The sequence below is a fragment of the Nilaparvata lugens genome, chromosome 4 (assembly GCF_014356525.2).
Source record: "Nilaparvata lugens isolate BPH chromosome 4, ASM1435652v1, whole genome shotgun sequence".
Lineage (NCBI taxonomy): Eukaryota > Metazoa > Arthropoda > Insecta > Hemiptera > Delphacidae > Nilaparvata > Nilaparvata lugens.
In genome coordinates, this window is record NC_052507.1 from 62,306,630 (window position 1) to 62,319,420 (window position 12,791).

The 12,791-nt window shown below is 32.2% G+C and overlaps 1 protein-coding gene across 2 annotated transcripts in view; it reads left to right on the forward strand.

Moving 5' to 3' along the window:
• LOC111045190 (kinesin-like protein Klp98A) overlaps positions 1–12,791 on the forward strand; it is a 68,884-nt gene that overhangs the window by 20,779 nt on the left and 35,314 nt on the right. For both annotated transcript variants that reach the window (XR_005571092.1, XM_022330521.2), the window contains exon 3: positions 7,724–7,822. Coding sequence is in view for 1 of the 2 variants with exons in the window: in XM_022330521.2 (XP_022186213.2) it covers positions 7,724–7,822 (99 nt within the window). In the remaining variant the exon portion in view is untranslated. The remainder of the gene's footprint in view (positions 1–7,723; positions 7,823–12,791) is intronic.

Consider the following 12,791-nt stretch of genomic DNA (forward strand, 5'->3'; position numbering starts at 1 on the left):
ACAAGAGTACAAGATCTGGCTTGAGTGCTCAAAACCTCAAAACTATAGTGTGGTCCACGTTATAATGGCAGTGGAGAAAGATAGCAGAACAACGTTACCGATCCTCTGTCTTGTCAATGCCTTCTATAGGCGGTAGCTGATACAGGTTTATTGATAAAATATTAACTGTTCATTCTCGTTTGAAATAATCAATTATATTTTATTAAGCAAGGATTTATATTTTTCAATAGTTTCATAATGAATTTTCATAGTTAAGATGAAATATTTTGTTAATGAATTATTAATAATTCTACATTGTTGAAAGACGATCTGGTAACAGAGCAAAGCGAGAAAGAGATAGCGCTATCCGCTTTGTTGAATGATAGACAAGGATAGCAATACCATTGCTAATCAAACACTGCCATTATAACGTCGACCTCACTATAGTTGTATTTATATAAAACGTGAAAGTTAAAGAAGGTACTAGTAATATTTCTATGATAATTCAACTGGTTTGTAATTTGATGGTGGATAAATTGAATTTGAGTGCATTTTTATGTGTAGTTTGATTAACTAGAATGTTTGGGAAAATAAATTGTATGGACCATGAAATTAAAAATCTTAAGTACCCTTTTTAAAAATTTCAACCAAAATCAAATCAAATTTATTCATCAATCAACACACTGTTACAAGAAAATAAAAAAATATTTTTTGTAAAAGGTCAACTTGTTATATTTGACTCTTTAGATGAAATTAGATGAGACTCTTTAGAAGAATTATATTTGACTTTTTATGTAGTTGAGAAGTTGATATTGTGGTAATTATTTATATTGAGAAAAAATACTAAGAAATTGTCAAAAACCACAGATTTATTGATACTTAGAAAGACCGGTTTCGGTTGTTACACCATTTTCAATCTCTGATAAACTCAGATCAAACTCTTGTACTATCAAGATTGATCTGAAACTCTGTTTATCAGAGATTGACAATGGTGTAACAACCGAAACCGGTCTTTCTAAGTATCAATAAATCTGTGGTTTTTGACAATTTCTTAGTATTTTTATTCAATTGTATTTGATATTACATCTGGAATTCAGAAGGGTTCACTCAAATATTACATACGTTTATATTCTATTCACAGTTATAGCTGTAATATTTTTCCACTTTTTGTGTAGTTGAGAAGTTGATATTGTGGTAATTATTCATATTGAATGAAAAAGACTAAGAAATTGTCAAAAAAACACAGATTTATTGATAGTTAGAAAGACCGGTTTCGGTTATTACACCATTGTTACAATGATATAGCCTACATAGTCGTTTATGTTCTAAATTGCAAGCCGATTACTGTCCATTATCTACTAACCATTTTTACTGTTTTGACAATCACAATGGTGTAATAACCGAAACCGGTCTTTCTAACTATCAATAAATCTGTGGTTTTTTGACAATTTCTTAGTCTTTTTCATTGAAGCTGTAATATTCTTTGAATAACAATTTTTTTGGTCTTTAAATTTTAATCAATTTGTTTTCTATTGTCTCATTGCAATCTGAAACACTTGTGCAAATTCCTAGTTCATGCATTTTGTTTACATTGTTACTGATTTATTTTGAAATACAGTTGATAAATAATGCAACATCAGTGTCGCTATTTGCTTTGTCAAATGATAGACAAGGATAGCAACACCAATGTTAATCAAATACTTCCATTATAACGTGGACATTAGTGCCACTATTTGCTTTGTCGAAAGATAGACAAGGATAGCAAGACCAATGTTAATAGTATACTGCCATTATAATAGTATAAATAAATGATATTTTTCAATAATTTCATAATGAGTTTACATTATAATTAATATCAAATAATTTGTTAATTGATGATTAATTCTACATTGTTAAAAAATGATCTGGCCACAGAGCTAAGCGAGAAAGAGGTAACGTTATCCGCTTTGTTGAATGATAGACAAGGATAGCAATACCATTGTGCTAATCAAACACTGCCATTATAACGTGGATTTCACTATAGTTGTAAGGTTTTGCTAGATTCACCAATGAATAATTAGTTGGTTTGACCAGAATTTTTGAATACAAAACAGGATCTGCTGCAGGCTAGGAAAGAGAGAGATGTGAAAAATGTTTATTAGAATGTGACCATGACTGGACCAGCAATAGCCTTGTCCTTGTCCCTCTTCTAGTTTAGTCAATAAACTTAAGTCTCTCTCAAATTTTTAATTTGATAGGCCTACCTAAAGTGAGTTTCATATTATAAAGCCACCTTCTGCTTAACACTGGTTAATCTCAGATCCCTTTCATACTTCCAGCCATTTAATCTCAATCAATCAATCTCCTTTAGTGAGGTCCACGTTATAATGGCAGTGTTTGATTAGCAATGGTATTGCTATCCTTGTCAATCATTCAACAAAGCGGATAGCGTTATCTCTTTCTCGCTTTGCTCTGTGGCTAGATCGTTTTTTAACAATGTAGAATTAATCATCAATTAACAAATTATTTGATCTTAATTATAATGTAAACTCATTATGAAATTATTGAAAAATATTATTTCTTGCTTAATAAAATATAATTGATTATTTTAAATGAGGATGAACAGTTGATATTTTATCAATAAACCTGTATCAGCTACCGTCTATAGAAGGCATTGACAAGGCAGAGAATCAGCAACGCTGTTCACCTATCTTTTTCCACTGCCATTGTAATGTGGACCTCACTATAGAAATGTATTGCGAATCTTTATTCTTTATTGATTCATACAAGTACGTCATCAAATTGATAGAGAAAAAATAAGGTAACCTTGTGCTATTCCTCTCCCAAATTTGGATAAGGTTACACATAGTCCGAAATAGGTTAAGTCTTGTAGTTGTTCACTTCACAACATATTCAGTTCTTAATTCATTTTTACAAAGTGATTTATAAATTTGGATGCGCCAAAACCAAACATAGAAGAAATATTTCACATTATTATCACTAGAATAGAAAATAGTCACACATTATGAAATAATGTTGCAGAACCAAGAAACAGACTTGAATTTGGTTTTATAGTTCCATGCTGGAGTAATTATATTAACAACTTTAATATTTTTCAAGACAAACTATTTGATTAAACTATCTTATGTGAACTTTGTATCACAAATTGAATAAATTTGGTTTAATTATCAAAATAATAATTAATTGATGGAAATGAAAATATACCTCAGATCCTTAATGATCATTATTAATAAGAGTCAGCAATTAATAATAGAATGGATACACCGGGATAACTTAGTCTCAGCTATCTACAATAGAGGACGATGGAAAAATAAAACGTGACAAGTACGCACTCCCAAGAAATCCTCTAAATTGAAAACGTGAATCTAAAACTGTAGGTCCATTCATCTATTATTTACTATTTAATGATAATAATGTGGAATTGAAGCATCTAAATTTAAAAATCTACTTTGTGAAAATAATTAAGGACTAAAAATTTTCAGTTCTTAATTGTTTTCACCAAGTGATTTATAAATTTAGATGCTTCAAAACCAAACATAGAAGAAAAATTTCACATTATTATCTCTCAAATAATATTTCAATATAGTGTTTTGTCTGGCTCTAAATTTTGTCAAATTACGCAAAACTGTTCCAATTAATGGTGATTTGAGTGTGATATTTTTTTTATTCTGTTTTCAACCGTCAAAATTTAAAATTCTTAGTTTTCGTTGTTTTAAAATGGACTAAATTTTAGAAAAGTGAAACCATAACCCTATTTTGGACTTTTAAAAATAATGTTACCTAAATTTGGGAGAGAAATAGTACAAGGAGTATCCTTAGTTTTTCTCTCCCAATCAGTGCTACTTTGTGAAAATTATGGATAAATAATAAAATAAAATATTAAATCACAAATAATTCCGTAAATTTTTCGACAGGTTATCTCGTAACGAATTCTTCTCATTGAATTTCAATTATGAAACACAAATCATACAAAATTTAATTTTTATTGTAGCACGGGCAGAGTTGTACAGAGCATATCGTGAAAACAGGTAGCTTTATATCAAATTTCCACTGTAATCAATAGTTGATCAACTCTGTAGACGTTCTTGGCAGGTCGTGGCTCAAGCATTACGGAATCATTGCACTCACATGATTAATATTTTGTTTCATAAAAAGTTGGTTTGATATTACATAATTCAATTAGAATTGGTCTTCAAGTCTTCATAATTTAGTAGCAATTATGATATTCGAAAAGTCACATCATATCATAGAAAATATAAAATAGAGTATAGAAAAATAGAATTTTATAATCATAGTCAATGAGGATTGGTCTTCAAGACTACGGAATCATAGCACTCACATTATTAATATTTTGTTTCATAAAAAGTTAGTTTGATATTACATAATTCAATTAGAATTGGTCTTCAAGTCTTCATAATTTAGTTGCAATTATGATACTCAAAGAGTCACATCATTACAGAGAAACTACAAACTATAGTGAGGTCCACGCTATAATGGCAGTGGAGAAAGATAGGAGAATAACGTTGCCGATCCTCTGTCTTGTCAATGCCTTCTATAGACGGTAGCTGATACTGGTTTGTTTATGTAATATCAACTGTTCATTCTCGTTTTAAATAATCAATTGTATTTTATTAAGCAAGAAATTATATTTTTCAATAATTTCATAATGAATTTTCATAATTAAGATGAAATAGCATGCTAATTATTAATTCTACATTGTTAGAAGACGATCTGGCAACAGAGCAAAGCGAGATAGAGACAGCGCTATCCGCTTTGTTGAATGATAGACAAGGATAGCAATTGCTAATCAAACACTGCCATTATTGACCGAGCGAAGTGAGACTGTTTGGCATTTCTCTTAATGTTCAAATGTTTATATGTTGCGCATTTACGGCGAAACGCGGTAATAGATTTTCGTGAAATTTGACAGGTATGTTCATTTTTTAATTGCGCGTCGACGTATATACAAGGTTTTTGGAAATTTTGCATTTCAAGGATAATATAAAAGGAAAAAGGAGCCTCCTTCATACGTCAATATTAGAGTAAAAATCAGACTATAGAATTATTATTCACCATAAATCAGCTGACAAGTGATTACACAGATGTGTGGAGAAGCCAGTCTATTGCTGTATTTCCTTAAGGTCTATAGTTTCAATCAGGTACTTGTGGATGAGAATACTGCGTGAGGTCTACTGTTCACAGAACTACTAGTAACGTGGACCTCACTATACATAGAATAGAAACTACAAAATAGAGTATAGAAAAATTGGGCTTTATATGATACTCTTCGATCATACCCAGAAGACTTAATTTAGAAGTATTTTTCTAATTTATAAATGATTTTTGTGTGTTTTGAATTGTAAATTAAGTGTGTAATTGATGAATGTTAAGTGACACATAACCTAGCTACATTTGGACTGTTGTATAAATTAGAATTGGAAACGTTTTGGGCTTATAAGCCTGTGCTACTTTTCTGTAAGTTGTGTGATTCTGAATGATTAAATAAATAAATAAGAAAATTTCGTGTTAATGTAGAAGAGTTCTACAGTACATGATAAATTTTGTTATTAGTTGAAAGTTGAGGAGCTTAACCGGCTTCTTAATCAATAAGTTCAAAATGCATTAAGTTATTTACCATCTTTGTCTTTTACCAAACACAGAGTTGAAGTTCATGGAGTACAATAATAATATCGAGTGACCTGGCTGGCTCAGGTCTGGTGTCAGAGTTTTCAGGTCGCAACTGATCAATTTCAGGGCCTCTGACATGACCTAACGACTGCTTTTTAGGCAGCCGGGACTGACGGCTTAACCTGAAGTGAGAATCATGTTATAAAATCAGTGGTAATGAAAGGACGGCAGAGTTGCCAATTCTCTACTACCACAGCTTTCTATAGTGGGTAGCTTCAATTTAAGATATTCCGGTATATCAGATCGAATATTAATTACATGATTCTTGTTAACAATAATCAACTCTATCTTTCATTTTATTCGTCTAGAAAGTATAGTTTTCAACTAGCCGTCAGGCTCGCTTCGCTCGCCATATCCGTCTAGCCAGGGGGCTCCGCCCCTTGGACATCCGACTGGATCGTCCAAGAATGAGATCAGCAGGCTCGCTTCGCTCGCCTGCATTTTTCATTTGGGCATTTTTATCATATGTTAGGACAATCCAGTCGGGGGTCCAGACTAAACGGCTGGCTAAACGGATATGGCGAGCGAAGCGAGCCTGACTGCTAGTAATATAATATTCCCAGGATTGAAGTAGCAGTGCCCAATCAATTTTTCCGCGATAAATGCATTTAAATCTTCAACTTGGTGCCAACCTAACAAAGTCAACTCAACTTAATGCCAACCTGACAAAATTATTAATTTAGTTGCCAGTTAACAACTGTTTCGAAGACGTACTCTATCTAGATTATAGTTCTATAGTAACATATGATATGGAAATTTCAATTATAATCAAGAGATTGGGAGAAGAAGAATATACATGCTAAAAGACGAACTTTAAACCCTTAAAAACAACCCTTAGAGTTAAAATATTGCCGAAAGATTTCTTAGTGCGCCTCTTAAGGGCCAACTTGACATACCTACCAAATTTGAACGTTTTTGGTCCGGTAGATTTTTAGTTATGCGAGTGAGTGAGTGAGTGAGTCAGTCAGTCAGTCAGTCAGTGAGTGAGTGCCATCTTGCTTTTATATATATAGATGATCAAATAATACATTTTCTCATTGAGATAAAAAAAAATGATTCAACAAATACAATTACTCACTACGGTATTGATTCTGAAGAAATTTGCATAAGATGTTGGTGATGAATGGAATAGCTGTACAGAATTCAATTCACATAAATTCTTGTCGATTATTTCTAGATTTGCACAGAGAAGGTAGTAGGGCAACACACTTTTTTTATTTTGAGATGAAAGATTTGGTTAATCAATCATATTTAAGAACGATCTGGCAACGTTACGGAGCTAGGCAAAAATAGTGCTATCTGTTTATTTTAACAAATGTTAATCAAATACTGCCATTATAACGTGGACTCTACTATAATTGAAGCAGTTTTGGGCAAATGCCTGTTGTTTTTACCTGAATTGTATTTGCATATGAATAAATAAATAATGTTCTGCCTCGAATGCTTCTATGAAAGAACTCAACACTTAATTGTATAAATTAATTATATTATTTTGAGTACCTATTCCTCTGTTTTCTTCCTTTCCCCCCATTTCTCCCTTACCTTTTTCCCTCATTACTTCTCTTCTCTTCTTTGCCTGCCTATTACATGGGAAACCATAGTTGGCTAGGTATCTTCCTCTCTTTTTTTTCTCTTCTCCAACACACCCAACCACAAAGCCCATGGTTTTTTATATTTGTAACATTTTATTGTGTTTTATTTGTTTCAAATTTTTTGTAATTTTGTTTTGTCTTGTTATGTGTGTTTTTAATAAATAAATTGAAATTGAAATTGAAAAAAAAATAAATAAATAAAAAAAAATTAGAACTGGAACCTTTTCGGGCTTTAGCATGTGGTACATTCTCAGAAGTTGTGTAGTTCTAAATTATTAAATAAATGGAATAATAAAGAATCAATACAGAAGTGGTTACACCCAGAGAGTAGACTACATGATAATAGATTATTGTCTCATGTTTGGATTTAGAAATAAGTCTCCAATTTGGATGATTTTGTTTTAGATGATACTTTTTTCCAGATTTCTTTTGGAATAATTATAATTTTTTATTTTCTTTTGCAGGGCAATGAAAGACAGGGAGAGCTGAACAAGTTTTTCACTTTCGATCATTCCTATTGGTCCTTCGATCATAATGACCCTCATTACATTTCACAAGAGCAGGTAAGCATTGAATGGTATTTTTCAACAATAACATAATATATGAACTGTCAATTCATTTTATCAGCCTATATTTCGATTACTATTTGAAGGTGGGTACAATTTTTCCTCTCGGTATCATTATAATGATGTAAGAATAAATTAATAAAGAATATCAAATCAAATTATTCTCACAATTTACAAATCATACAGTGCAGTTACAGTAGGCTACATTCATAGATAGTCTACCCTTACATTGTGAGAGACTCACATGTAGGCTTAAGCCTGTGTTTGTGAGGGCCTCGCATAATTCGCATAGTTTAAAATAGATAAACTATTAAACTAAATTTGAGAAAAAATATGGATTAAAATATTTGATATACATAAATGTTAATATTATAGAAAAAAACAAATATTTATTTATTAGAACAGTCACAAACACGATATTTGGAAAGAGAAACAGGCAATTGCCCAAAACTTCTTCAATTCCTTGATTTTGGCACATAAATAGTCCAAAGTGAGGTTAAGTTAAAAATTTCTGTCTTCACCAAAGATTAACACTCAGAGAATACGTATTCGAGATATGACTGATGAATTTTGAATTTCGAAGGGTTGATAAGAGCCGGAAATAACACTAAACAATCCGAAAGTTTCAATAATATTGAAATAAACTTGGGTTGCAGAAACAATATTTAGTTACAATTAATAACTAAAAACTTAGTAAAACTAAAAAAGATAAACACACTATAACAATATAATTAAATACTAATTTATAATAGCATCTTACATAACAAGGACGGGAAGAGGCCTTTTGCAGGCGAGAATGATGTTTCTAGTCGAGGCGCTAACCGAGACTAGAATTTCATTCAAGCACTGCAAAAGACATACACGTCCAAGTAACGTACACTATTTTTTGTCATAATCTGAAGAAGAATAATTGAGAAATAGAAAATATTAGCTGTTTGTGCTGACGTTACTACATGAATTCTATAAACATAACCTAGTTTACAAATTCCGAATCAGGAATTTTGTAGAAGTTGAACTTTTATTTCTCAATTATTCTTCTTTAGATTATTATGACAAAAAATAGTGTACGTTACTTGGACGTGAATGTCTTTTGCAGTGCTTGAATGAAATTATAGTCTCGGCTAACGCCTCGACTAGAAACATCATTCTCGCTTGCAAAAGGCCTCTTCCCGTCCATGTGACGTAAGATACTATTTTCAAAACCTATAATTTATTAATGATGGTGATGACGATGGACGATTTAATCAAAAACATTTAATATTATAGCAGAAACTACACTGTCTACAAAAAATAAGCACTATGGGACTTGGATTACTAAGGACCACAGACAATAAAGAATCTTTTCTTTGTTCCATATCCATAGGCTACTTTTACACTAGTAGTTCTGTGAACAGTAGACCTCGCGCAGTTATAACGACGTCCCAAACCATAAGCACATCCACCCTGATACACTAACTATTTATTTGATCAGATCATGCTCACACAAGATTTAATTATAATATAACGCTTTCCGGAATTTAGCGCGAGAAAACCAGAAGACATCTTGGCGCCCAGACGAGCTGTTATAAGTAGTTCCTTGCATCCTATAATAGTGCATGCAATTTATAGTCTACACGGCTGCTAATTTTTTACCAAGTTACATTGAGATATTGAATTGCATGCGTCATGGCATGCAATTTATAGTCAACTCGACAGCTGATTTATGATGAATAATTCTATAGTCTGATTTTCACTCTAATATTGACGTATGAAGGAGGCTCCTTTTTCCTTTTATATTATCCTTGAAATGCAAAATTTCTAGAAACCTTGTATATACGTCGACGCGCAATTTAAAAAGGTACATTCATGAAAATCTATTACCGCGTTTCGCCGTAAATGCGCAACATATAAACATATAAACATTTAAACATTAAGAGAAATGCCAAACCGTCGACTTGAATCTTAGACCTCACTTCGCTCGGTCAATAAAATAAAACTTAAATTTCAAAAACAAGTGTTTTCATTTGTGTTTCTAAAATTCAAATCTTTTCTTTCTAAAATCTTCCTATCCACTATAATTTTATAGGAATGAATTGAAGAGTTTTACGAGAAATAGAATACTGTAGATGCTGTCTGTCAGATCACGTTGTGATATTGGAGTATGCATTGAACACTCTACAAACATAGTGGTCATATCAAGTTGGTAAGCCGGAAGTGTGAGCGAGACAGACAATATTTACAGTTATCAATAGAGTCAGACTCCTCATTGACAGTGAACCGTCTCTATTGTCAGCCACAGTAACAATATATTCATTGTCAGTCACAATAAATATTCATGTCACAATAAATATGACAATATTCATTGTATGTTGGGTGGGGATAGGCGTACACTGAACTCATGTTGCTTCGATTGTGAATATGTTCTCTATAGTGAGGTCCACGTTATAATGGCAGTGTTTGATTAGCAATGGTATTGCTATCCTTGTCTATAATTCAACGAAGCGGATAGCGCTATCTATCTCTTTCTCGCTTTGCTCTGTTGCCAGATGGTCTTTTAACAATGTAGAATTAATAATTAATTGTCAAAATTTTTCATCTTAATTATGGAAGTATTAAGAAATATAATTTCTTGCTTAATAAAATATAATTGATTATTTTAAACGAGAATGAACAGTTAGTTAATATTACATCAATAAACCTGAATCAGCTACGGTCTATAGAAGGCATATTGACAAGACAGAGGATCGGCAAAGTTGCTCTGCTATCTTTCTCCACTAGCTTTATAGATGGAAATCATTGATTTTGAAAGTATTATTTGGTAATGTTAGCCAAATAATGTTCTAAATTCAAATTTCATATTTATGTTTTCAATGAATTCACAATAATCATGTATATAGGCCTATATTATCAATTACTGCTTTATACAACATAATGTATAAGTAGATATAGATATATAAGTTGCTTTATTGATAGGATCATTTTCTAATGTTCAGGGTATGTATAATAAGTAACCGAACTGACCTCAGGAATTTTTTTATTGTCAAAATATGTACAATTTTTCTTTAGGAATCTTCAAAGTAGTCCCCATTGGAGTCGATAACACGCTGATACCGGATTTTCCAATCCCTGAACGCTCCCTGGAAGTCGACAACCTCTATGCTGTCTACAGCATAGCCGTTTACAGTTTGGCCGGGCAGCACAAAGTCTTTGTGAAAGTGTAAACGGCCAGTACTACAGAGAGGTGCTTCGTCGACCAACCGCCCGGGTTCATCAAGTCCGTCCGGGGATTGCCGATTCGTGGATCCTCCATCACGACAATGCTCCGTCGCACACCTGCCTGCTCGTCACCGAGCAGTTGGCCAAACAGTCGAGGGTAACGTTGCCACATCGTCCTTACAGCCCGTTTATGGCACCACCGGACATCTTTTTGTTCCCCAAGATCAAGAGACAACTTAAGAGGACGCGGTTCAGGACTGTGGAAAACGTTCAACGTGCTACGACAAGGGCTCTAGACAGCATAGAGGTTGCCGATTTCCAGGGATTTGAAAATCCGGTATCAGCGTGTTATCGACTCCAATGGGGACTACTTTGAAGATTCCTAAAGAAAAATTGTACATATTTTGCCAATAAAAAATTTCCTGAGGTCAGTCCGGTTACTTATTATACAGACCCTGTATGGTCAATGTCATAGAATTTCAAACACACAAAATAAAAATTTTTAATTAATACAAAATAAATAGAGGTAACAAAGTAAATAATGACTTGATGTTCGAAAACTATTAAAGCTTGAAAGTATTATTCAAATGAAGAATACATTCATTTCACATTGTTAGCCCAGAAGAAGGCTGTAGTGATTTATCATTGATTGCTTTATTCCATTCGATTGTCCCTGACTTCTTTTACATTAACAAGACTATGGCCTGGTTGCACAAAAGCCGGTTAAATTGAAGGTATTTTTGATAAGACGGCTTCTCTATTTGGTTCTCATGGAATTAATCACGGTTAAAATTAAACCGGCTTTTGTGCAACCAGGTCTTCGTCTTGATAAAAAGGCTTTTTTGATAATGGCTTCTCTTATTGGTTCTCATGGAACTAATCACGGTTAAAGTTTAACCGGCTTTTGTGCAACCAGGCCTCAGAATTTATTTACTTTTGTTCTGATTGAAATTAAACTCTTGTCATTACTTCCATACTCGAACTTGTTTTTTTTTTGCGCTGTTGAAACTATCCACTACATGAATAATATGAACTCTTAAGATCTCCATACATTTTAATTTAATATGCCCGCTATCAAACAATGTCATGAAACAACTCCTTTATTTCTCTTTCATTCTTTAATCAACCTACTGTAATATAAAAATGTGGGTGAGAACTAATATGATGACCAATTAGAAATAAAAATAAAAATTTAATATAAATAGAAATAGAAATAATAATAAAAATTTAATATTTTTATTTCTATTTCTATTTATATTACAAGTAGCACTATACAGAAAAGAGACAACGATGACCAAATTATGTTTTTTAAAATATGTGTACCACTTTTTTTTATTTATTTTTTTTTTGTGAAATAAATGATATAATTTTATTTGAAATATGTAATATATAAAGAGAACGACACTAATGGTTTGCTGTGTCTGATTGATGACAACGTTAAAAGGAGAGCTAAACAATTTATTTTTCGATTAAGTTCACTGTTAAACAAATAATTATAATTACAATACAAACAAGGTTACCAATTTTTATTTATTAATGGAAACTATAATGAATTTACAAACAATATAAGGCTACTCGTTCGATGTCTGTGCCGCTCAAATAATAAAAAACTGTAACTAATATTTGAAGTGGACTAAATGGTTCAAACTCCTACCTTATGGATCCTGGTCTCCTGGTTTGCACCCCATGTCTCGAATGGCAACAAAAGAAAAATATATCAAATAAAACTTTTACAAGATGAATGTCTAAAATACCAACTTCCCTTACAATA